The sequence below is a fragment of the Phaenicophaeus curvirostris genome, chromosome 8, assembly GCF_032191515.1.
Source record: "Phaenicophaeus curvirostris isolate KB17595 chromosome 8, BPBGC_Pcur_1.0, whole genome shotgun sequence".
Taxonomy (NCBI): Eukaryota; Metazoa; Chordata; class Aves; order Cuculiformes; family Cuculidae; genus Phaenicophaeus; species Phaenicophaeus curvirostris.
The window spans coordinates 14,594,357-14,618,890 of NC_091399.1; the positions used below are offsets into that span (position 1 = coordinate 14,594,357).

Consider the following 24,534-nt stretch of genomic DNA (forward strand, 5'->3'; position numbering starts at 1 on the left):
GGGGCGGGAGGCGGATCCGCGGGCCCCGGGCCGCGCTCCGTGCCGGGAGCTGGGCCCGCAGCGCGGGGCGACGGCCGCTGTACAGGAGCGAAGCTCGAGCTGCTTCATGGAGAGCCGGGTATCTGAGCGCTGTTCGTGTGTCGCGAGATCGCGTCGGGGCCTGCGCGGCGCGTCCCCGGCTAAAGGTGTGGCTGTTGTTCCCGCAGCGCCGGGTGCTGCTCCCGCTGGTGCTGAGCGCGGCGCTGGCGGCGGCCGCAGCGCGGGACGACGAGTGGATCGACCCCACGGACATGCTGAACTACGACGCGGCGTCGGGAAAGATGAGGAGACCCTACACGGTACAGAGAGTCCGCGGATACGGGTCTCTCCCAAACAGCCCGACAGGCACGGGCTGCTGGATAGAATCACAGAATAGTTTGGGTTGGAAGGGACCTTAAAGCCCATCCAGTCCCACCCCTGCCCTGGGCAGGGACACCCCCCACAGCACAGGCCGCCCCAGGCCCATCCAGCCTGGCCCTGAACACCCCCAGGGATGGGGCAGCCACAGCTTCCCTGGGCAGCCTGGGCCAGGGCCTCACCGCCCTCATGGTGAAGAAATTCCTCCTTATGTCTAGCCTAAATCTGCCCCTCTCCAGTTTGTAGTCATTGCCCTTAGTCCTATCACCACAAACCTTTGTGAACAGCCCCTCCCCAGCTTTCCTGTAGCCCCTCCACCTACTGGAAGGTCGCTATAAGGTCTCCTTGGAGCCTTCTCCAGGCCGAACAAGCCCAACTCTCTCAGCCTGTCCTCATACAGAAGCTGCTGCAGCCCTCTGACCATCCTTGTAGCCTCCTCTGGACCCATTCCAACAGCTCCATGTCCTTCTTACACTGGGGATTCCAGAACTGGACACAGTGCTCCGGATGAGGATGGTTGCTCTTGAATTGTGATATTAGACAAAGGTAGAATTATGGCCTTTCTAAACTCTTACAAGGTTGTGTGTGGATCTGTACACAGAAAAGGGCTGTGTGTCCATTGTTGGAACTGCAAGGAAACAATGTCAGTCTGTACTATTGTAGGTAATTGACTCAGGGCCTTTCACTGCCAAGTTCCCATCCCACAGCCACCTCATCCCAGGAGCCGCACTGCTTGTCTTTCCCTGGACAGGGGCTGAGGTTGATGCCACTGGGGCTCCCTGGGTCATTTCTCCAGTAAATACTGAGTTGAGAAGCTTTTGCTCATTTTTGAAGTGTAGTGTTAAGTACCCTGAAATTTAAGTTCCTAGCTGAGGAAAGCTGGGGGAGTTAAGCTCAAGAACCATAGTCTGCTGGAATTACCCAGTTCCCCAGCAATATGAGAATAAAGCTCATTTATTGTGAGAGAATATTATGGAAGTCAGTGGTGTTTTGCAAGGCTGGGCATCAGAGTTTTCAGAAGGGGGATCAGGATACGGATCGAGTGCTGCACCGTTAATAGTTTTTGAATGTTGGGGAGAAGATGAAATATGAAATGATAGTTTTAACAAGGTCAGTCATACTTTGTTGTCTTGTATGAGGGATGGACTCTACATGTACCATGAGAAGCATATTGTTTAGCCAGTTTAGGTGCACACGTGGCTCTGTAAACTGTGGTTCGCTGCATGGGCACCCTTGATTTTTGTCATTCTTCAGCTTTCAAGTTTGGTCTCAGTCCTAAATAATACCACTTTAATGCCTCAGAACATAATACTCTGAAAATTTTCTTAAAACACCACGAACTGTGTTATTTCTCTCTGCAGAGCTCCTTCGCAGCCCCCACCTGCCCCAAGTCCACCCAATAGCCATCAGCATCCTCAAAATTCAGCAGCAAGCTGTGAATTTTAAATTTTAAATTTGGTGCCCTTAAATTTGGTGCCCAACTGCTTCAGCTCTTATAAAAAATATTAGGAGTTTTACTGTTGTCTCCTGTGAAAATAGAACCATGTCATAAAGGAGAAGAATGGCTGCTTTGGGTTAATCATTCATTTCAGAATTTCTTCTCTGCTCTGGAGTGAGAGGTTTTAGGTTTGCAGGCTGTGTGGGCCAGCCGAGCTCGCAGATCCTCTCGTCAGCATGAGTTCACCGATCCGTGTGACACCGAGCTTCCTTTTGGAGTCTTTCCTCCATGTGCACGCCTGGCTGTGTCAGAGCAGCGCTGCTAGCACCGAGTCTGAGCAATTAACGGAAAAAGTTAAAAGAGGTGTTGTTTCAGGGTGAAGAGGGACTGGGAAAGGAAAGGCACGTAACCCAGAATGGGGTTGTGTGTTTACTTTCAGTCTGGCTGCGTGGCCAGCTGCACTGGGGATGTGGCAGGCTGGAAGCTGCCCCTTTGCTTCCCGAGTCGGTCTTTAGCCAGTCCCATTATCTAATCTGCTGCCCTGGGTGGCTCAGCAGCACTGGAGGAGGGGAAAGGGCAGGTGGGGGAGGACAGGGCAGCACCGCTCCTGTTGGAGGCAATGTGCATTTATTTAAACTTAAAGCAGTTGTCGGTTTGGAGCCTAAAGTAACAGCAGAGAGGCAATGCTGAAGCGGTTCTAGCAGGAAAGACCAGCATTTAGGTTTTCACTACTTTGCTCCTTTTAAAGTGGTCTGACCACAGAAGCATAGCATACAATCAAATTCTTTGATTATAAAAATCTTTTTCTTATGTAATTTTAGGCAAACTATCACGACTCTGAGGATAAGACGGTGGATACAGTCGGCTCTGAAATGTTACTGAGTTGTTCCAGGGAAGTAGATTCCTTGCAACAGAAGGTTTGTCATGGAACTTCGGAGTATTTTCCAGCATTTTAAAGTTTGTGCTTCCTGACGGTGCCTTTCTGGATAGCATTGAACAGGGGAATTCCTGGCGTAATTGATGAGAGACCGTGGATCGTGCAGGGGGAAACTCTTTATTCAGAGCAGAGACTGGAAGTGGTTTCAGCTCGGTTCCAAATTACTGCTCTGCTTCCCGTGGTTGGTTTCCCAAGCTGTTTACCGTGTAACAGAGGTTGATAGGAGCTGCCTGCTTCTCTCTGGTGTCAACAGGTTAAACACCTGGTGTTGACGTCGCCCCGTGCTGCCAAATGCTGGAAAACCTGACCTTTCATTTTCAAGCTGTTGATTTCTGTGGGATTTTAAGGGGTGCATTGTGGGCACAGAGAACACGTTTGTGGCTGTGATGTGCAGTGCTGCGGCTCAGAAGCTGCTGTAGGACCCCTTGCTGCAGCTTCCCCCGAGATGAAGAGGGTGCTGTGATGTTTCTCTAGCTGCTGGGGCTCTTGCCTCCCTCAGCCATTTGAAGAGCCAATAGGATATGGAATATTAATGCTGTTTTAGTTCGTTACTAGTTTTTACAGGTGGCTGAGGTTTTGGGGGGGGGTGTTTGAGTTTTTTTTTTAAATTCTAAGGAGATCCAGATCTTCTGTTTTTTCTAGGTTTACTGAGGGTAGTAGTCAAACCATGTTATTAGCAGATCTGACACCTCCAGTACGGCCCAGTCCCATGGAACGTACCATCTCCAGGAACTGCCTGCGCTTTCTGTCTGGTGCACTGATCACAGAATTGTGGCTAAACTAGAGAAACGTGCCTGAGTTCAACATGTTGCTAGGGTTTTTTTTTCACTCCTGTGAGCAAACTGGTTTGAGCAAGAAGTGAATAAAATGTCTTTGTGTTGCAGATTGCAGAGTGTGAGAAGAGGAATGCCAAATCACGTGAAAGCCGTAGCTTTTATATTTTTAAGCGATACTTGAATAAGATTTTAAATGAAGCTGGAAAACTTGGCCTTGTAAGTATTTGAACAGTCCTTAAAAATTAATTAAAATTCATATTATTACATGTTTTTCACTGTTATCAAGTATTGATTAATTATTTTTAAATTAAAATGAGGGGAACTGAATTGCAAAGGAAAAAGTGATAGAATTGTAGAATCATTAAGGTTGGAAAAGACCTCTAAGGTCATCAAGCCATCAGCCCACCACCACCGCGCCTACTAAACTACTTCCCAAAGTGCCACGTCTACATGTGTTTTTTGAACTCCACCACCTCCCTGGGCAGCCTGTGTCAGTGCCTCTTCTCCCAAGTAACAGGGGACAGGACGAGAGGGAATGGCCTCAAGCTCTGCCAGGGGAGGTTCAGGCTGGACATTAGGAAAAAAATATTTCATGGAAAGGGTCATTGGGCACTGGAACAGGCTGCCCAGGGAGGTGGTTGATTCACCTTCCCTGGAGGTGTTTAAGGCACGGGTGGACGAGGTGCTGAGGGACATGGTTTAGTGACTGATAGGAATGGTTGGACTGGATGATCCAGTGGGTCTTTTCCAACTTAGTGATTCTATGATTCACCACTTTTTTGGTAAAGAAATTTTTCCTAATAGCCCATCTAAACCTTCCTTGGCGTGACGTGAGGCCATTTCCTCTTGTCCTATTGCTTATTACTTGGGAGCAGCCCACCACGGTGTGACCTCCTTTCAGGTAGTTGCAGAGAGTGATGAGGTCTCCCCTCTGCAGAGCTTTGTGCATCCTGTGTCGCTGTTAGCGAGCAGCGTTTGCTCAGGAGAGACCAGTGCTGTTTGTCTGTAGAGCACCCAAAGGAAGACTGTGTGAATGCAACGTGTGTCGTTATTGCTGGGATGCAGCTGTAGGAATACCCTGTTCAGTTCACCTTAATGGTTGTAAACCTTAAAGAAACTGATTTTGTTAGTTTGTCTCCAAGGCCTTTATTTTAACTGTATCAAATTGGTAGTCTAGGAATAGCAGCCAGTTAGCGCTTACATGTAAGAATCTCCTTACTACTTTCTACATTATATTGTCTTTGGCAATATTTTTTTGTCTATTCGGAGGCAGAGGAATAAAAGTAAAGAATATTGTACTTATCCATGTAAAATTTCTTATTTCTGTAGGTAGTGGCTTCTGTCTGCATTCCCCAGCCATGACTGGGGAAATAATTCTCATTGTTAATGAGAAGTGGTTCTAAAATTTTAATAAGGGGAGAAATAATCCTCTTCATTTTTTAAGTTTTTCCTGTAGAATCGAAAGAGTACACATGAGTTGAATTAGTGTTTTATATAGTTCAGAAGAAGGAACAAAAGGGTTATAGAATCATAGTCTGCTCCTGGTCCCATGTCTTCATCCTGCACTCTGCTTCAAAAAGGTGCTGGTGCATAACGTGGTACATACCAGTTTTTTGCACAGGGATACGATTTCCAGTGTGTACTTCTATTTCCAAATAAGCAGCTTTTAACCGTTGTTTTGCTTTGCTTTTAATTCAGCCTGAGGAGAACGTGGACCAAGTCCATTATGATGCTGAGATCATCCTTACAAAACAGACCTATTTGCAGATCCTACGGTTTCTCAATGAGGAAACTTGGCAGTCGGGTGCTGTGGATGATGCACTTAGTGATATTTTGATCAATTTTAAGCACCATGATCACAAAGCTTGGCACTGGAGATTTGAAGACACTTTTGGAATTGAGCTATATAATGTGTTTCTGGTAAGAGACGAAGAAAAGTTTTCTGCTTTGTTTCATTGCTGTTTTCTCTGTTTCTTTGTGCAAGCCTAGCCAATGAATGTGACCATATGAACTCCAAACGTAAAGCAGTTCTCTCCATTGAACTTAGTGTGAGTAAGTTTCATGTTTCGTGTTGCTGAAGGTAGAGATGACGTATTCATTGAATTAAGAACTGAACAGCATTTTGGCTTGTATCAGAAATGGTGCTGCCAACAGGACCAGGGGGGTGATTCTCCCTCTTTACTCTGTGCTGGTGATGTCACACCTCGAGTGCTGTGTGTAGTTCTGGGGCCCTCAGTACAAGACAGACATTGAGGCTCTGGAGCGAGTCCAGAGAGGAACAACGACACTGGTGAAGGGGCTGGAGAACAAGTCTCATGATGAGCAGCTAAGAGAGCTGGGGTTGTTTAGCCTGGAGATGAGAAGGCTGAGGGGAGACCTTATTGCTCTCCACAACTACCTGAAAGGAGGTTGTGGAGGGGAGGGAGTTGGCAGGGGACAGGAGGGAATGGCCTCAAGCTCCACTAGGGGAGGTTCAGACTGGACATTAGGAAAAATTTCTTCACAGAAAGGGTTATCAAGCACTGGAACAGGCTCCCCAGGGAGGTGGTTGAGTCACCATCCCTGGAGGTGTTTAAAAGGTGAGTAGATGAGGTGCTGAGGGGCATGGTTTAGTGATTGATAGGAATGGTTGGACTCAATGATCCAATGGGTCTTTTCCAACCTAGTGATTCTATGATTCACTAGTGGACAGATACGGTTGGAGTCAATGATATCCAAGGTCTTTTCCTTGGATTCTGATTGTAGCATTTTATGCTGACACAGTCTTGTAAGTTGCCGAGTTTTGAGGGGGTCCATGGAAGCCAAATGAAAGAAGGTAGCTGTCAGTAGCGTAACCTTGCTATTTGGGGTCCTCAGATGGAAAGAGACTGTGAAGTGCTTCTCCGAGTCTCACTGCTGTTACCCAACTGTACTGTTGCCTTAACCAAACTGCAGGAATTAGCAGTGGTGGCTCTGTGGTTCATAGCAGGCACATACTGCTCAGGCACTGAATTATGTCAGCTTGGTAAGGTGATAAGTATGGTAAGGAAGAAATAACTAAGTATCATAGCAGAGAAGTGAGCAACTGCAAGGCAAGGCTGTGATAGGAATGACTGTTCATGATACCATGGAACTCTTCTGCCTTGTAACAGCTGCAGATATGTTGTGAAAGCAAGGAAAAAATATCTCAACTCTTCTGTGTAAATGAGGCAGGTAAAAACAAAAGTTGCAATTTCCTTCATGTGTACGAGCAGTAAGCTTGGAAAACTCCAAGTCTGGATCACACTTTTTTCCTGTTTTCTTTTTCAGATACTGTTGTGCTTAGCGTGCGTTGTCACTGTAATAGCTACAGAGCTCTGGACACGCATTCATTGGTTTGTCCAGCTAAAACGTATTTTGCTAATAAGTTTTCTCATCAGTTTTGCATGGAATTGGCTTTACTTGTATAAGGTAAGCTCTTCTGAAATCCTGATGGCTTTTAGGCTTAAAATTTTAGTTATGAGGGAGTTAAAGGTTATTTAGTTCTTTCAGTTTGTTTATTGAAAACAGCAATTCACTGCAAAATAAGTAAAGGGATGAATGTTTTATTTTTATTTTGCACATTGATGGATGTATTAGACTTAAAGAACAAAAGAAACCCTGGCAGCTTTTATCCTGCTGCAGAGGTGCATGAAATTCATAAAGCAGTAGAACTGATTTCACAATCACAGTGAATTCTTGTCTAAAGCAGCTTGGTAGAAAAAGATTCCCTGGCTAAAATTGTATTTAAGATGTGACAGACCAGACAGAAATGCTTCCTTAATCAAGACAAAGTAGCTGACTGTTAATGATACTGGTTTTGCTGAGGAGGAATTTATGCTGCCCAGCCAGAAAATGTCAGTCCTCGCATCTTGTCATCAGAATTTGACTGCACTGGTGAGACCCCGAACAGCAGAGAGCCAGATGGTCCTTAACCATGAGGTGATGGCCCCGCCGAGGGCTTAGACTGAGTTCAACACAGGATTTGACTTAATTTTTTCTATTTTATTATTACTTGCAAAGCGTAAGGCAAAATTATACTGAATACAGGTATTTGTTAATGGGAATGATTTAAAAAAATAGAAGCGATTGTCCTGATGTTTTAATTAGTAATTATGTGGCAGCTGTCTCTGGTTTTAATCTGGAAACATTGTAAGGAAACAAGATACCATTTGCCCTGAACCTTTATCTTTGAATATTGAAGTTTACTTCTTTGATGATTCAGTCTGTTTGGAGAATAACTTTGAGGTGGCTGTCTTGGAAGCCTTTATCCATTCCCAGGAAGTACTTAGAATCTAGCTCTGTTGAATTGTTCGGGTAGCAAACTTTTCTTATACAGATTTACCTGGATAAGTATCCCAAACGTGAAAGAGCAAACCCCATCAGCTGAGGTGCAGTGCTGCGTGGATGCAGGTGTTCTGTGCCCAGCACCATCGCGGTTTGTGTTTCACACGTCCTCCTTGTTGCCCTGCAGGTGTCCTTCGCACAGCATCAAGCAGAAATTGCAAAAATGGGGCAGTTTGATAACGTCTGCGCTGAGAAGTTGGACTGGAGGGGGAGTCTTATTGGTAAATACTTACTTCATTATTTTGTAATAGCATTTTAAGATCACAAACTACTTCAGTAACAGAATCCAAGAATACTCTCATTTCTTCATGATGTCGCACGCTGATTCTTCTTCAGCAATTCTGCAGTTATACCATTTTTTGCATTCCACAAGACTTTCTTTACCAGGCATTTGAAGGAAAGCTGATCACAAAACAGCATGTCATGCTTGGTCTTCTTTTTCTTGCAACTTACCCTGCAAGTATTTTACCAGCTCCCCTCCCCAGTCCCGTTCAGTGTGGGTTACTGGAGATAGGAGGGCAGAATTCAAGAAACAGACTTTTTCATCTTGCAGGCCTGTGAGTACAAAGGACTCCAGAAACTGGATCTGTAACTGGTTACTCTCATTTTGTTATTTTTATAGAGAAAGCTGATTTGGTTTTAATTAGCCATTATTTATTATCCAGTGCAGTAGCAGGCAGGTCATTGATGGCAGCTCTTAACAAGTACTTGTTATGGTTTTCCCTTCAGAATTCATTGGTTGATTGTTCTGTTTATGTCAAATTTCAATCGTTTATGTTCTGACTGCACTAAAATCAAACTACATAAACACTGATGTCATAAATCACTTGTTTGTAACTCGAAGCTCCCTTAAGGAGTTAGGCTTTCTGCTTATAACTAAAATAGTCTCTTGAAATCTCTCAAGCAGAATATGCATTTTTAATCTTTCAGCCTGGCAATGAGTAGCAACACTCAGAATTACTTTTGTTTCAGCAGCTGTGGATAAAATGTGCTAATAAGTAGTGCTGAAAACAGTTCCCACAGACAAGACTTATTTTTCTTCTCAGGCTTCTAATGGAGTAAGTTGTTCTAATAAAGAGAATTACCTTGACTAAACATGGGAGAACTTCAGCTGCTTCTCTTTTCCAGCCTTCCTTCTCCTTCATGCACCCCTCTGACTAGATAAACAGTATGGCCAAGCTCATCTTAGACTTAAAAATAACTCTTGAGTTTTGAACCATGTCTAGAAGAGCTCTCTTCCACGTAGAACTGAAATGCTACTTTCTGCATTACTGCTGTGTCACAAACCACATTTTTAAAAGTGGTAAGAATTTGTCTCTGCTCTGCCCGCAGAATGGCTCCGAAGTAAATGGACGTTTCAGGATGACCCCTGCCAGAAGTACTATGAAACCCTGCTAGTAAACCCCGTTTTGCTCGTTCCACCAACAAAGGTAGCGCCAGCCCTGAGGAGACCATTCATGCTTCTTTGCAGTCAGTCAGTGACTACACTATTTTTCTATTTGTATTTTTCTAGGCATTGGCAATTACTTTCACCAACTTTGTAACAGAGCCTTTGAAGCATGTAGGACAAGGGATTGGGGAATTCATCAAAGCACTAATGAAGGAGATACCATTTGTCCTGCAGATTCCAGTGCTGATTATGATGGCTCTGGCTGTTGTGGTTTGTATACATTTATGGTGTTTGTGTTTTTTTAATATATTAAGCTTACTTATATTTAAGCATTATTATTTATTATATTATTTATTTCCTATCTGTACTACTGAGCAGATTGCTTAGCACACATGAAATTATTTCTACAAGGGAATTATTTCTTGACAAAATCTTTACAGTACAGTTGGTTCAGCAATTAAAACAGATAAATTTGTATATTTAAACCGCATTTCAACCCCACTCCCCCAGGGGGGTAAAATAGTATGAAACTGCTTAAGATCTTGGACTCTGTGACAGTTTCTTTCAGCTTAGTTCCCATTTCTTCCTTGTGTCATTATACAATGACACATTTTGTACCCTAAAGCATTGTTAGAGCCCTCAGCATCTGTGCTGTAGCACCAAAGAAATCTGTAGGCTGCAAATATTTGGTGTTTTGTTCTTTCCCCACTATCCCCAGGCCTTCTGCTACGGTGCAGGATCATCGGTGTCTGTGTTGAGATACTTAACATCTTCTCAGAAGAAAAGTCTTCCTCCTGAGAGTCACCAGGAGAAAATAGACTTTGGGCAGCAGAAGCTTCCGTATGTTTGTAGAGGACCTTACGACAGAGGAGATGCTCCTGTGAGACCAGGAAACGGCAGCAGAAGCCCTGACGTGCATGCAAGCGATGACCTAGACACTCAAGTAGAAGAGCCTCCCAAACCAGAACCTGGTGTACGTTAGCCCTTGTGCTCTTTGAGCTGGGATTACATTTAACAGAGTTCCACATCATCTGCTAGAACGTGCAATCCTGGGGAGAGAGGAGTTAAGGAAGTACCTGTTCTCCTACAGAGCAGTTTGGTAGAGGTATCTTGGGCATGTTTTGCTCCAGAAAAAAATACTGTGCACTGGCTGTCTGGCAGAAACTACTGAATTTAAACTCCACTTTTATAGTAATAACTTAAATAATGTCTGTTTTGAGAGATCAGTACTTTTGTCAGCCTGGGCAATAATGATCACACACAGACAAAGCGGGGGAAACAAAGCACAGCTGACTTTCCTGTAAACTGTAGAAAATTAAAACCAGACTTATAGCTCAGATTGTGTTTATTTACTTGTTTCCCCAGGAGAAAAAGATACCAGTCGTGCTTTGGGGGAGTTCTGCCCCTTGAGCTGAGGATGCACCTGAAACAATAGATGCCAGTGCTTTGGTTTGATTGCTTAATAGCTTATTATTAATTTTTACAGAATAGATTGCACCCTGAGTCTGAAGTTTGTAGACTAGGAAGCATCACAGCTGAAAACCTTACTGAAGAACACACATTAGAGCAGCAGAAGCAGGAGACAGGCAAAGCAGAGCAAGAGATGGCTGAAAATTGTGATCCTCATAAAAACCTTGAAGGGAAAAGTTCTGCAATGGAACCGTGTGAAGAGAAGAGCAGCGCGTGTGACTCACAGGAAGGAGACTGAGGAAGCCCCACGCCCTGCTGTAAGTTTTCTCTTTTTCTCTAATCTCTAGTTGTCACATACTTGCTAGTTCTGCTCTAGTTCTCAAACCTAGAAAACAGGCTCAGTAAGGTGATGGGAACTCCTCTTCAGTCAGAGCTTCAGTCAGCACAGCTGACAGGTAGGTAGAGTTTTAAGAACTGAGACACCAAGTATCCGCACTACTTCTGGAATTTGACGTGAAGTGGCAAAGAAAACAGGCTTGTGGGGTGTCTGAAATAAGTTTGTGTAGTAAGTTTTAAGTAAAACTGGATACTCGGTGGCAGGAGAGCACTGGTACTCTGTGATGTAGCAAACACACACACGATCGGGTAAGTGCCCAACAAACAGCCCAAAGAAAGTTGCTGATATTCATGTAAGACTGATCGCAGCTCTGATTGATGTCTCAGGACTATCTTTAGTTTCATGGTCTTTAAAATCAGTTTGCTGCGGGACAGCTTGATGATATTAATAATTTGCAGAGGACAAAGAAACTGATGTTGTATCAGATTTTTTTCTAGGGCAGTTCAAAGTTAAACAGGGAACAAGAAGCATTAAGTCAAAGTACCAAAAATCAGCACCATAAACTGATAGTAACACATGGTTTTTGGAAAAATATTCTGGCATTTCTTCTTAAAAGCAGAAGGAGGGCAGTTTCAGTCTCAGTAGGATTCAATTTCAGTGCTAGAAAAGCTGCAGGAGAATGCTTGTAAAACTGAATAATCATAAAATAGTTCGAATTATGTAGAGGCTGTGCTTGTTTATTCTTACAATGCCATTTTACTCTGAAGCTAAAATTAACTGTACATTCTTCTCTAGGGATATAATACGTCAATTAAAAAAAGATATCATTTATAAATAGCTGAAGGGAACAGTTTGCTGCCCCAGTGTTAAAATCCGTGGCTTCTAACTAAAGATACATACATTTAAAACAAAATACAGCCCTCAGGGTTCCCAAGAACAACGTCAGGACAGGTCTCTTCTGCTGAAGGGAAGACCAAGTTAAAACTGTTGTTCCCAGGATCTACCCTAACACCTCCTTCCTGAGAGGAGGAGGAGAAATTAAGGCCAGGTAATCACCAGCATCCATCCGTTTTGTACCTTCTTAAATTCACTTACAAAAGGTAACTTTGTACATTTTGGTTTTACCTTCTTAAATTCACTTAGGGCAGGAATTACCTGAGGTCTGTGGTAGCTTATGCCAAGTACCTGCACCCCCTGCGATTCCCCAGTGCGTGGACGGCTGCTGGGGGTGGACGTGACCACGCAAACTGCAGAACAGCATGGGCAGCTGCTCCTTAAAAACAAGTTATCTTCGTAAAACTGTGCTGAGTGACACAGGCAACGCTTAACTAAATATTAACCAAGAAACCCTACTGTATTTTGAAAAGTTTAGTTTTTGTATTAAACAGAATTAAAACTAGGGCTTGTTGTTTGTTTGTTTGTTCTAATAAGAATTATTTTCTCCCAAACTGTGTTTCTGCACAGACAGACTCAGCACTGAAGCGATTGTTCAATAATTCTTTTTTTAATTTTTAAAAAATGTATAAAAGAAAACAAATTGGGAGGGAGGAACATCAAGTTTTCTTTACAAAGAACATACAAATTTAGGTCTTACACTAGACTGAGACGGATTGAGACAGCAGTGAGTACCCCGACAGGCAAAAAAATCATGACTGTTCATAGACTGGAAGCAGTTGGGAGGGAGATCCGGTAACTGGTGCCTCAGACACTGCCAGAAGCAGCTGCCAGTGGCAAAGAGCAGCAGCAACTCTAACTACTGGTCACAAGTGTGATGCTGCTGCTATTTATACAAAAATGATTGGAAAGGGGACAAAACTATACATCGCCATCTTCTGCAAAAAGGCAGGTTTGTTTTTCCAGCAAAAAAAAAAAAAATACTACCTAGGATGCTACTGTACCGTACACATCTGTTTCTTTCTTCAGGTAGAAGGTGGTCCCTTTATAGCTGAGGGTAAATGGACTCTTTGTTCATCCATTCTCTTAGCTTGTGATCGCAAAATCAGGCTGAAAAAATCCTCATCTGGTACAGTTGGTCCTTTTGCAGATGATGGAGGAGCACATCGTTGATCGTCCAGCCTGGAACCCTGCAGACAGAACAAGCAATACAGCTGCATCTTTGCACAAATAGATAGAATAAAAAAAGTGAATGATATGAGTGAAAAACTGTTGTATATCTACACTATGCTGTAATGGACAATCCGAGCCCTCACTTATACATTGCTGTGAACTTTTATTTAAATGTAACATACTTAGAATGAGGATAATTCTCACTCCTAAAACTGCGATACTGAATTCTGGTATTCGCTAAGTTAGGATTCCTGGTACATCAAATGCCCCCCTAACAAGCCAGATCTAACCACTTTTTCTTCAAAGGAATATGTCAAATGGTTTTAATAGCCTCTTGTTTTCCTTCAACTTTCTTAGCACTTGTTACTTTAAATGGTTAACATGGTATAAATACCACAATTATACTTACAAGACACTCAGTAACTTGGGAAAAACCCCAAAACCAAAATAAGGAAGAACTGTTAAAAAACCCATTTTTTCATTTATGTTCTACCTCATCCACCAAATCAATTTGTCTTAAACCACATGATAAACAAGGTGGCTTACTTGAAGAAATCAAAGAGCAGAATGCACAAATCAAATCCCCAAGGGCTTAGATTCTGCAGGATTCCTGTACAAAGCGTACCTGGCATTTTATCAATATATCGAAGAAGTCGTCATCAAGTTCCCTGTTGTTACTTGCCATGAGGTGCCCCAGGACTGACTGACTGTTGTGTTGATTGAGGCGAAGCCCAGGCAGATTACTAAAGCTCGCACGCTGGTCATCGAGCCGGCGGCTCTGCGAGCTAGCAAGGAGGTCAAGAAACTCATCTGTGTGGGGTGAGACTACAGAAGTAGAAAAAGCTGAGGAGGAGAAAGAAAACAAGTTAGCCCAGAAATAGGCTCCTTTCCAGAGTAAGTCTTGTGTCTGACTGATGTCAGATACTGATTTTATGTCTAAAAAATTACATTTTCTCATTGTTTTAGGTGGAGTAGAGGATGTTGCCACTGAAGCAGCTGGGAATCTGTTCTTCTCCTGGAAGTAGCATCTCTGGTCATCCATCCTGTTACTCTGGAATCGACTCAGCAGATCAAAGAACCCTTCATCTGCCATTGTCTCTCGACTGTTTTTCTGAAGAGGAGAGAAGAGTTAGGGGTATTTTGAACTCAAGGGTACCTAAGACTAGGCCAACTGTATCTCAGTGTCAATCCAGTCATATGTCTGATATTTGCATATCTGAAATCCATGAGATGAATTTTTGTACTCATCCATTTTCATAGAAAAAGATTTATTGTGAGAGGAAATGTGAATAATATGGCAAGCATTTTTGGAAGGCAAAATGTATTAGAAAGGTTTCATTCTCCAAAACAGTACTCTCATCAGTACTGCTGGAGTTACTCCTCCTCAGCCACCAGAAACCCAAATGCCCGTGAAAAGAGAAAAACCAAGAGCAGCAACAAACAATCTCTGTTGTTTCCTAAGGTCTGTGGTTTAGAGCACTCATCTTGATCAAACGGTGCAGTTCTTTTACCTTTAACTGACTTCTGTCAAGAGTGCAATTACCTAAAAAATACATCAAAAATACCCCCAAGTGTCTGAATCTAAGATTTTGTTAAGTTGGGAGAAGCAGGGTCCAGAAGAGACTTGGAAATAAAACCATAAGCACAAGCTGAGCTGTAACGTTAGAAAATCCACCAGGGAAGAAATATTCCAGTAGTAGGTAAAGCTTAGAGCTGGCGCCACTCCTGGGACAGCTGTAGAATGGCAGACTCATCGTTTTACAGAGCCACAATCAAAATTGACAGGGACAGTTGCAGGAATGTGTTCTCCATAACTTTGACCAGGCAGCGATCAGTGAAGGCTCTGACCTCCACAGCTCGCCAAACCTACCCTCTGGGAGTTTGGAAGTCGATGATCAATAGAATTACTGGCATCCTGCAAAACTTTGGAAGCGGAACCGTTTTTGTACTTTTTGCCTTTTAGTCGATTTACAAAATGCAGTTTTGCTGAAGGTTTGGCAACCAGTGGTTTCTGTTTAGCAAGAATTTCACTGTTCCAGTTCTGAACCTAAGAAAACAAGAGTCATGAAATTAAGCTTTCTGATTTTAATTTCCTATACCATTATCTTTTATTTGTTGCTTCTTCTCCTCCTCAAAATGAAATGGCTTTACATTATTTAGTGTATTTCAACCACAAGGATGTGAAAACTTAGGTTCTGGTTTTACCACTTGACCTGGGATTGTGCCGCGCGTTACGTGGGGCGGGTTAGTACTGTTAGGGATCAGTCTTACAGCTGAACTGCAGCGTGACACCTGATTGATTAAATGAGGTCAAATAGGATACTTAATCAAGCAAGCTGAAGTTTTCTTTGAGAATGACAGTGCAGGAAGTGTAGCTACTGTAAAATGCTAAAATGCAGACTCAGATGGTGTTTCCCACCTGCCATTCTTATAATGGCAAAGGTAGAAAAAAACCCCATAGTTTTACAAACTGTTAGAGCAAAATGAACCCTTGTACAAACCCAGATACTCAGCCAGCTTTCTATGAAGTCTTTGGTACATGCAAAATTCCCAGTGATGATTGAAAAGGAAGAGACAATGCCAGCACGGGAGCTGGTTTCAATGAACAGATGGGACCACTTCATCAACCTGACAGATTTTCCCTAATTCTTTTCTAAAAATCAACAAAGTTGTTCTCAGAAGTGACAGCTTTATCTGTAGCTGACAAACTCTTGTAGTTGCTGACTAAAACCCACTTTTTCTTGATTCAAAACCAGAAATTGTGAACAGTCACAGATCTGTCAGCAACGCTGCCTACCCAAGGGTCTGCCTTTTAAAGGCTTATTTAAGATCAGCACAGATTCCAACAAGATGGTATCTATTCTGTACAAACAAACCATAGTGCTCGTGTCCTACATTTTTATATATATCTCAAAGGTATTTATGGAATGAATTTTCAGAATCTACTCAATGAGCATCTTGAAAAAAAAGCCCTCTGGAAGAGCTAAGCTGCAGTACTAGGTTAATACTTTCTTAAAAAAAAAATTCACATGGAACGTTTCGGTGTATTTAGGGCACAGACTATCACAGGCTACACATTTAGAAAGACATCACAGATAAATAGATTAACACACTTAAGAAAACACAGCTGACTGTGGCCAAAAGCTCAGGGGTTGCCTGCAGGGTACTTGCCCTGGGCTAAACACACCATCTTCTTAAATCGATACACAAAGAGGCTGGTGAGCATCACTGCACCAGCTGTCTAGATGTAGGCTGTGACATTTAATTTTCTATTTGATAAGCACCATGGCAGCCTTTGCATTGCTCGAAGAGATGGGAATTGGATATCCCAGTATGGAGGCAAAACCAGCAATTTCAGTCTACCACTGGCATCCTCTGTGTAGCACTGCCAAGCCAGTGCTTACAGGCAGAGAGAATTTGAAGGAAATCTCTTGAAGACCGACACAGATTTTCATCATGATCTCCCAGCTCCAAGAGATTTCTCTGGAGGAGGTTACTTCACCTATCTGTGACTGTGAATCTGTGACTCAGCATCTCTGAAATAGCATCCTTACTCATGCTGGATGTTGAAACTCCTAATGGCTTGCAAGTTGGTTGAAATCCCAAAGTGAAAAACACAACATGTATTTTAAGTGCCTATACAATGAATGTAACCAAAATGCTTAGAACAGATGAGCTAAAGCTTAGGAATTTTACTCTGAATCACTTCCATGCTGCAATCTCAAACCACTTTTAGAGAGGAGATGAGAGGAATTGTTGGAAACACACAGCAGGACCCCATTCTTTCTTACTGGGAGGGGAACGATGCAAGCTTTCCCCAAGCCATTCCAACCGCTATATGTAGGATGCTGGCTGTTACCTACACGACAAAAGTATTGTATGTTAGAATTGTTAGACCTGCTTTTACCTAACTCCTAAGATAACCGAATTAAAAAGGGATGCAACTAACACATCAACATTCTGCCGAGTTCTCTCAAAGTTGTCAAGCATAAAACTTCTGACTATTCATAGCTGTTGAATATAAACCCACAGAAACATTTCAATGCAATCTCACCAGCAGAACAGAAAGAAGGAAAGTGCCAACCTTTTCTGGTGTTAATTTCATAAGTTCCATGTTCTCCATACTGTGGCGGCGTCCTCTCGGTCTGGTACCTTCAAGAAAGAATCAAGTTCTTCTTTTTATCAACTAAGATTTACGGTGTCACCTTCAAAGCTGTAGCTGTATTCACTAAGGTCCACAATACAGCAATTCCAAGTTCCAAAACAGCGCAGTTAAATATATCAGCAGATAATAAATACCCAATAAATAAAAAAGTAGCTTTCAAAACGACATTGATCTGAGCTATGCATGTTGCCTTTGTGAGACACAAGGGAGACCATGGATCTTTAAGGAGAGGAACATCAAATGAACTGGGTTCTGCTGTGACTCCCAATGTTGCTATGACAGTAGGAAGAAAAAGAAGAAAGATATAACATGGCAGTATCTCCCACATTAAGAAAGAAAAAAAGAAAGAAATGATGGGGAACAATTACAAATATAATGTGAAGAGAGTAAGTAATGATTCACAATGTAAATCCTTCAGAAAAGGAGGAGCTTAAGGGATCCAATACTGCAAAACCAATTTTTTTTTTCTGGGGGTAGAGGGTACGAAGAACCCCGCATATTCGACCATCTGTAGTCAGAAAACAACAGATTCTTTTTGAAGTTCACTGTCAGTACTGCTGAAATAGGGACGTACCATTCAAACTGTTCTCCATTACATGGCTTTCTGACATCATGGAGGTGTTTGTGCTATAGCTTAATCCAAGAACCATTTGAAGATCTGAGAGATTAAGTCTAGCAGTGAGTTCTCCACTTCTATCTCCTACCTGCAAGCAAATAAAATAGGCAGTTCTACTACTGTAACAAAGTATACACAGATGTAAATATAAAGTAAACTTTGCCCCTAGATTTCTGAGATAAAAAGGCTGAAAACTTTTTCCTGGTTGAAAACTGAATCACCTTTTTAATGAAGTATGTAACAAAAGATATATAACAAAACCTAAAATAATCTGGGCTATTAACTTGAATTCCCTGATGACATTTTCGGAGGTGGCACTGGAACTAAGGAGCTGACTGCAGGGAGACACGGCTGAAATAATTTGGAATCAACTATCTCAGAAATCATTCAAAATCCATTCCATTATTCAAAATCACATGCATGGACGCATGTCCATAAAATCACTGTGTGACTGAGAGCAAAAATCAACAGCCAGCGTGCATGGAGTGTGAAAATCATACCTCTTTTGAAATCTCCAAGTGCCTTTCTGCAAAATGCATAGCTTGGTCATGATTTCCCAGAGCAGTGTAGGCGTTCCCTAAGCTCCAGCATGCTCTTCCTTCACCAATTCTGAAAAAAACACATTTCCAATTATACCTTTAGCCGCTGAACACTAGGGGTCAGGTTTTCATAATACTGCCACAGTAAGATCGCTGTGGGAGAAAAAAGAATGGCATCATCAGAAACCATTCCAACACCAACATGTTAAATAGTGTTTTAAAGGAGTGTGCTATAGGCATAACTATAAATACAAGCAAATCTAATGAAAATTTTAATTTGTAAGCTCACAACATACATAAATCACTCGGTTTTGGAAGCATGGAACATTTTAAAATATACTTTGCTTTTCCTCAGATTGTGTGCCTTGTTATTATCCATATATTCTGCTTATTGAGGTAGAAGTGATGCATTTAGAAGTTGTAAAACTTTTTAGTTGTACCCAATGTCATAAAAGAAGGCCTTAGAAATCAAGATTATAAAATAAGCATTACTTGCTACTGTATTATTCTCCTTTCCCCATCCCTTCCTATATACTTAGTTTGTGGAAAAGTAGGAGACGTATTCTGGTGAAGGTATGCAAAAATATTATCATGAAGTCATGAAAACAAAAATCTTGTCTTTTCTTTAATTTACAAAGGAGGTGCTGACAGAAGAAGTTGTAGAGACAGTCATTCATCAATTTCTCTTTCATCTCACACTCCTTTGGCTGCAATACCTTCATGAGCAATATTTTCTTCCCTATGAAAACAGGCCCAGCATTGCAGGGAATTCACAGGAATTCAGCTGTTCATACAGAACAATGATGGCAGAGTTAGAGGGAACAGGATTTGGTGTAAATGTCATACATACATTACACAGCATCTTAGGGCTTACTTATCATTTAATTCCTGAGCAATCACAAGGTGTTTCAAATGATAATCAATGGCTTTTTCATAGTCCTGAAGCAAAGTGTATGTGTTCCCAAGGCTGTAGCAGGCCTGTGCTTCCACAGCTCTGTCTTTAAGCTGTCGAGCCAGCTGTAACGTCCTCCTAAAAGAAAGGGTGGGTCACTGCAAGGAAAAGTTTTTAGGCGTGTACTTGCACAACTAAAAATCAGTTATACAAATTAAACAAATTAGGACACTGGGCTGGCAAATTAGCTGCTAATAAATTACTATCTTGTGAGCTCTAGTATGTAAGTGTTTGTCTTCCATTCCCCTCTGCTGCAACCTATTTCCATTTACTTTATTAGAGAGCAGACTGATCCCTCAAACGCTACCTTCTAATTTACTGCTTCATTACTAATTTATAGCGGTTTTCCTGACAGGATGCATCTGAAACCAGCATTACAATTAATACTGTATACTCTCCACCAACATGAGCAAGCCAGACCTATAACCACCAAGGCAGCCTGCCCCTGCCGGGTAACAATAAGTGCTAAAAGGAATCTTGCTCAGTACTGAGGCTTTTTTTCCCTTTTCAAAAAGAACAGGTAAGCTCTGAAATCCACTTAATATGCCAATATCACCTATGCTGTATCTTTGCTGAGTTTGTATTTTCCCAAGTTACAGCAGCAACTGCCTAGTGGTGCAGAAATCAAGAAAAAAAAAGTCTTGATAAGAAAATACAGACTAAATACATAAAATCAGGTTGACATGCATCATCCATCAAGTCATCTCATGAGTACACCTGAGACAGCTACCTATCTCAGGTGTACTGAAGTTATCCAGATCATGGATATGGTCTACGCTAAGAGCCAAGACCATAATGCTTGGTTCTAGGATACAGGGGAATAAATGCCAGTCAGCGGGAAGATGCCAACAGTGCTGAGAAGAATCTATTTGAAGTAATAAGAAAGTTGAAAAAATAAAGATTAATGCTGCTCCTTCCTTAAAAGAAGTTAAATAGTTAAAAAACTAGAGAAAAATGTTGATTTTGCTGAACAAATGCAGCTCTTTTCTAAGTATATGCTGAAGAGATGGCTATTCCATAGTGAGCTGAAGTACCAGGCACAACAGAAGTAAACTGTACAAGAAGAGGTATAAATTATATTTATAAGCAGTTAACTAACTTGTAGTATTCAGAAGCAGTTTCAAATTCACCCAGGAATATGTATGCATTTCCAAGATTGCTGTATGCTCTTCTTTCCGCTGATCTATCACCAAATTCTTTTGCAATTAGGAGACGCTTAAAAACATGAAATAATTGCATTATTTACTCAACGTTGTACTTGTAACACACACATAAGCACACAGAGATGCGTGCTCATAGTTTTCCAACATGCATCTGTATCAGTTCTTTAGGCCAACAATGAAAGGGACATTGCAGTACCTGTTCATGGGCTAAAACCGCACTCCTGAAGTTGCCCAGAAGGTAGTGTGTGTTTCCCAGATTTCCAAAGGCACGGCCTTGTGCTGCTCTATCACCCAGCTCTGTCACTATTGTCAGGTTTTCCCTGTTTTGGGTAAGTGAGAGGGGAAAGAAGAGACTTCTAGGAGGTTCTTTTTCTCACAGTCATCTAAATAATAAACTTTTAAAAAATCCATTTATATAAAGGAAAAGGTAGAGGGATTCAACTTTAATCTATTTTAATGGCCTTTATGCGACCACAAATCTTCCACTGAGTAGAAAACACTTCCTGTGAGATGCCAAACTTTAAGCATTCTTACACAAGCTGGTGTGCTCACTTTCAGTAACGGAGCTACATTATATAAATGTCCTACTGTTATTATATATGAGGTCCTACTGTTGTCTCAGTCTGCTTTGGAGAGTCCTACTGGATTCTAACATGAGAAAAGGACTTACCAGGTAATGAGAGGTACAATAAAAATGAGAGCATTACAAAACAAAATAGGGCACACCCCTGTTTAAAAGGCAGAATTAATCACAGGTCCTGCTGTTCCAAATAGAAGCGCGCTACATGCGAGTTCATGACACCACAAATCTCCCAACAGTCTAACGAACAGGGTAACCATATCCTCTCAATCCCCAACATTTAATGCTGCTACTTACTCATAATAATCTGCAGCTTTTTGTAAAGCATTTTTCACATCATCTGGAAGTTCCCCCGGATCGTGAGTCCCAGCACTAGCTACATTTTTCCCTTTAGAGTGATATACATTTCCCAGATTATATAGTGCTCTTGCTTCTCCAACCTAGATAAAGAATAAAACAAGGCATTAACATTTTATCCTTCAAAGTCCTGGTGTCACAAAAACTATTAGTACAAACCACTGAGAGGAAAAAAGTTTGCTAACTAGTTGTCAACACATGTTCTGTCTCTTCTGAACACATTCTCACCATGCACCTCACTCCCACCCAGTCACACCCCTCAATCAAATTGTTTTGCATACCACTACCTTTTGAGGGGCAAGGTACATAATAATTCTTGAGGCCAACTATCACTAAAAAGTAAAATTTAAAATAGCCAATACAAACCAGGACAATATTTATTAATCTGGATCTATAGCCTTCCGGGTGCAAGCAGCTGCCCTACAACTAACAGGTTCTTACTGTCTAGGAAAAATAACTGAATATTCAGCGTTTACCTCCCTCTGAAATGTGGCGCACATATTACCAATACAACAGGGGTCAGTAATACGTATTAGCAGGCTCACTTCCAGACTCCTAAGCAATTCTTACCTTATCATTAAGCTCTCTGGAAATATCCAGATGTCTTTGACAACAAACAATAGCTTCTTCAAAATTCCCAAGTACTTTTAAGGTGTTACCCAGATTCCCACTAGCTTTGGCTTCTCCCAGTAGATCTCCAATTGTCCTAAAATTACAGAAACAAAGCACCTAGTAAACAGTGTGTGGTCTGAAACTAAGCAGATGATCAATGCGGGGTAGACAATTAGAATTTATGAGAAGAGATTACAACCATGTAAGTGCGTACATATTGAGTTCATTTTACTTCTAAAATGCACTCAGAAACATTGTTCCATCTGTGGTTACAGACATTTAGTTTTGTTGGTGCTGTTTCTGCAGCTGCTGGTATTCATGGAATTGACTTATTTAAAAAAAAAAAAAACACAACCAAAACCAATTCCTTCTTTCAGGAAGAGACTACAGAGAAAATTCTTAATGATTACATAGAAAGACAGTCCCAGCATTAGAAAAAGAAGTTCAGCTGTCTCTGCATTTTACTTGACTATCATAGTCTTATATTATTTTCAAAACATACTGCTTTCCCAGAAAACTCAGGGGCAATGCTACATTTCTAGATTCTAAATGAGACTAAGACAAGAGACTGACACGGAACCACTCAAACTGCAATATTTGGGGAATAACACAAAAAAAATCACAAGGTTACAGCACTTGAGCAGTTTAAGGCAGGCAGAAGAACAGTTTTGTGCCTAAACTGAGGTGGGGACATTTGTGTCTTTTATTGCGTCTACGTCAAAAGATTAAAAGACAGACGCAAAGGTAGCATATGAAATGCACAGGGTTTATAGTTCTTTCTAATAAATGAGTTCTTTCTAATAAACAAGAGAGCCAGCTTGACATTCTCGAGAACCAGAAAGACTTGAGTTTTAGAAACAGGAAAGGGTAAAGAAAGGGTGGATTTAAAGAAGCCACTTAATTATCCACAAACCTGGTGAGGCCTCAGTCAGTACTAGGATTACGGTGCTAGGTCAAGTATTAGCTCCCAGGTAAAAGGGCAACCCAGTTACCTGCCAGAACCCCCAGCCCTCTGCCTTCACCACATTCACTCATTATCCAGTATTAATAGCAGGGTTTAGTCGGAAAAGCAACAGTCAACTGCTTGTCTCTACAAGAACAGGATGAAATAGAGAACTGTTAAAGATAGAAGATTACCTTGCAAGAGTTAAATCATGGTGATGGTACTCCAAGGCCTTCGCATATTCGTGCAAGTAGAAATAGGCATTGCCTAACTGGCTGTAAATAGCACTGAGCGTCTTTAAATCTTCAGTTCCAACCTGCACAGCTGCTTCAAAGAAAGATACACCAGCTCGGCAATCTCCTGCCTTACACAGGCGCTCCCCTTCCAAAGCCAGCTCTAGGCAGGAAGCCTCCATCCTGCACGAGTTAAGTGAAGAGAAAAACAGTGACTGTAAATGTAGGCCTTTGTCCAACAGCCCAAGTTCCAAACACGTTATTCTACTCAGAGGGTCTCTATCTGTTTAGGATAGGAGTCAGCACCTTAGTCCCAGCAACGAGCTTGGTACAGTAACATTACAGAAACTAATGCTGAAATGGAAATGGCAACTTCAACGGTCATGAGCAAACATAACATTAGAACAAACAGTTTCACATTTAATTTATTCTTTCTTTAAGTCTAGGGAGGAAATCCAAACATTGCTTTGTCCATATATAGCACCTGTAGGATTCAAAAATGCAGTTTTCACCATCTCAGTAACTTCAGAAAACTGACCTAGAAAAGAAGCTATTATTGGCAAATACAGACTTTGACAAAAGTAAGCACTTTTATTTTTAGCCTGATACCATAGTTACCTGCAAAATGTCTTAAGGAAAAAACATTAAAATTCAAATATTCCAAGACTACTTCTCCCAAAGCTGTTTCCTACGCAATTCAATATTCATCAGCACGTCGCCATTTCCCATAGTGGCACTGCGATGGAAATTCTCAGACTGTACTGAAAAAAACCCACCTAGATTGAATTAACAACAAAACGTCTGTCAATTCCAGTTACACACCTGAGATGCCATCACTCCAGAACCCACTGGAATAGTTTTTACTATTATGAGCAATAATGGTGTAATTATAAAGGTACAAAGCACAGTAAGGTGTGAGGAAGATACTCATGAACGAATTTATAGCAGATATTTTGAAGATTATGTTTTGAATGATGAATAAAGAAGCCGTTGGAGAACTGCAGCTGTCAAATATGTATTTTTGCTACTGTGAATTCAGGTGTTATTGACTGTACACAAACAATTCCTAATTTCTAGTTACGAGATGTGAAGGAGGCGGGGGAGAGAGGGATGAGAAAGGAAGATGACTTCAGGTCTTTATCTTGAACCAATGTGGTTCTCTCGTTTTTTCAAGACACCTGCAGTTTAAAAAGCTTGCGTTAATGTCATCATTCTACTTTTTAAAGATTTTTTTCAAAAACTCAGTAAGAGACATTCTGTGTTTAAAAAGCATGGGCTA

General features: G+C 41.6%; 2 protein-coding genes across 4 annotated transcripts in view; one reads left to right on the plus strand and one right to left on the minus strand.

Moving 5' to 3' along the window:
* The first annotated feature begins 29 nt into the window (after positions 1–29).
* CLCC1 (chloride channel CLIC like 1) lies at positions 30–17,425 on the plus strand. The gene is made up of 12 exons (XM_069862560.1): positions 30–118; positions 207–338; positions 2,656–2,751; positions 3,656–3,763; positions 5,246–5,467; positions 6,836–6,976; positions 8,019–8,112; positions 9,224–9,321; positions 9,405–9,551; positions 10,000–10,254; positions 10,768–11,008; positions 14,062–17,425. The coding sequence occupies exons 1-11, from the start codon at positions 107–109 to the stop codon at positions 10,987–10,989; spliced, it is 1,527 nt and encodes a 508-aa protein (XP_069718661.1). The 5' UTR covers positions 30–106; the 3' UTR covers positions 10,990–11,008; positions 14,062–17,425.
* GPSM2 (G protein signaling modulator 2) overlaps positions 12,547–24,534 on the minus strand; it is a 17,330-nt gene continuing 5,342 nt past the window's right edge. For 2 of the 3 annotated variants that reach the window (XM_069862556.1, XM_069862557.1), the window contains exons 2-14: positions 23,217–23,438; positions 22,038–22,173; positions 21,408–21,550; positions 20,727–20,850; positions 20,467–20,582; positions 19,290–19,445; positions 18,377–18,485; positions 17,835–17,964; positions 17,180–17,247; positions 14,966–15,142; positions 14,044–14,206; positions 13,721–13,938; positions 12,547–13,112 (exon numbers count right to left, since the gene is read on the minus strand). In XM_069862556.1, the coding sequence (XP_069718657.1) occupies positions 12,948–13,112; positions 13,721–13,938; positions 14,044–14,206; positions 14,966–15,142; positions 17,180–17,247; positions 17,835–17,964; positions 18,377–18,485; positions 19,290–19,445; positions 20,467–20,582; positions 20,727–20,850; positions 21,408–21,550; positions 22,038–22,173; positions 23,217–23,438 (1,927 nt within the window). In that variant the 3' untranslated portion in view covers positions 12,547–12,947. The remainder of the gene's footprint in view (positions 13,113–13,720; positions 13,939–14,043; positions 14,207–14,965; positions 15,143–17,179; positions 17,248–17,834; positions 17,965–18,376; positions 18,486–19,289; positions 19,446–20,466; positions 20,583–20,726; positions 20,851–21,407; positions 21,551–22,037; positions 22,174–23,216; positions 23,439–24,534) is intronic. The other variant, XM_069862558.1, reaches the window with a different exon arrangement.

Coding starts and splice junctions, on each gene's coding strand:
- CLCC1 (XM_069862560.1), top strand. Junction 2,752..3,655: donor TAGATTCCTTGCAACAGAAG/GTTTGTCATGGA, acceptor TTTGTGTTGCAG/ATTGCAGAGTGTGAGAAGAG. Junction 10,255..10,767: donor CTCCCAAACCAGAACCTGGT/GTACGTTAGCCC, acceptor TAATTTTTACAG/AATAGATTGCACCCTGAGTC.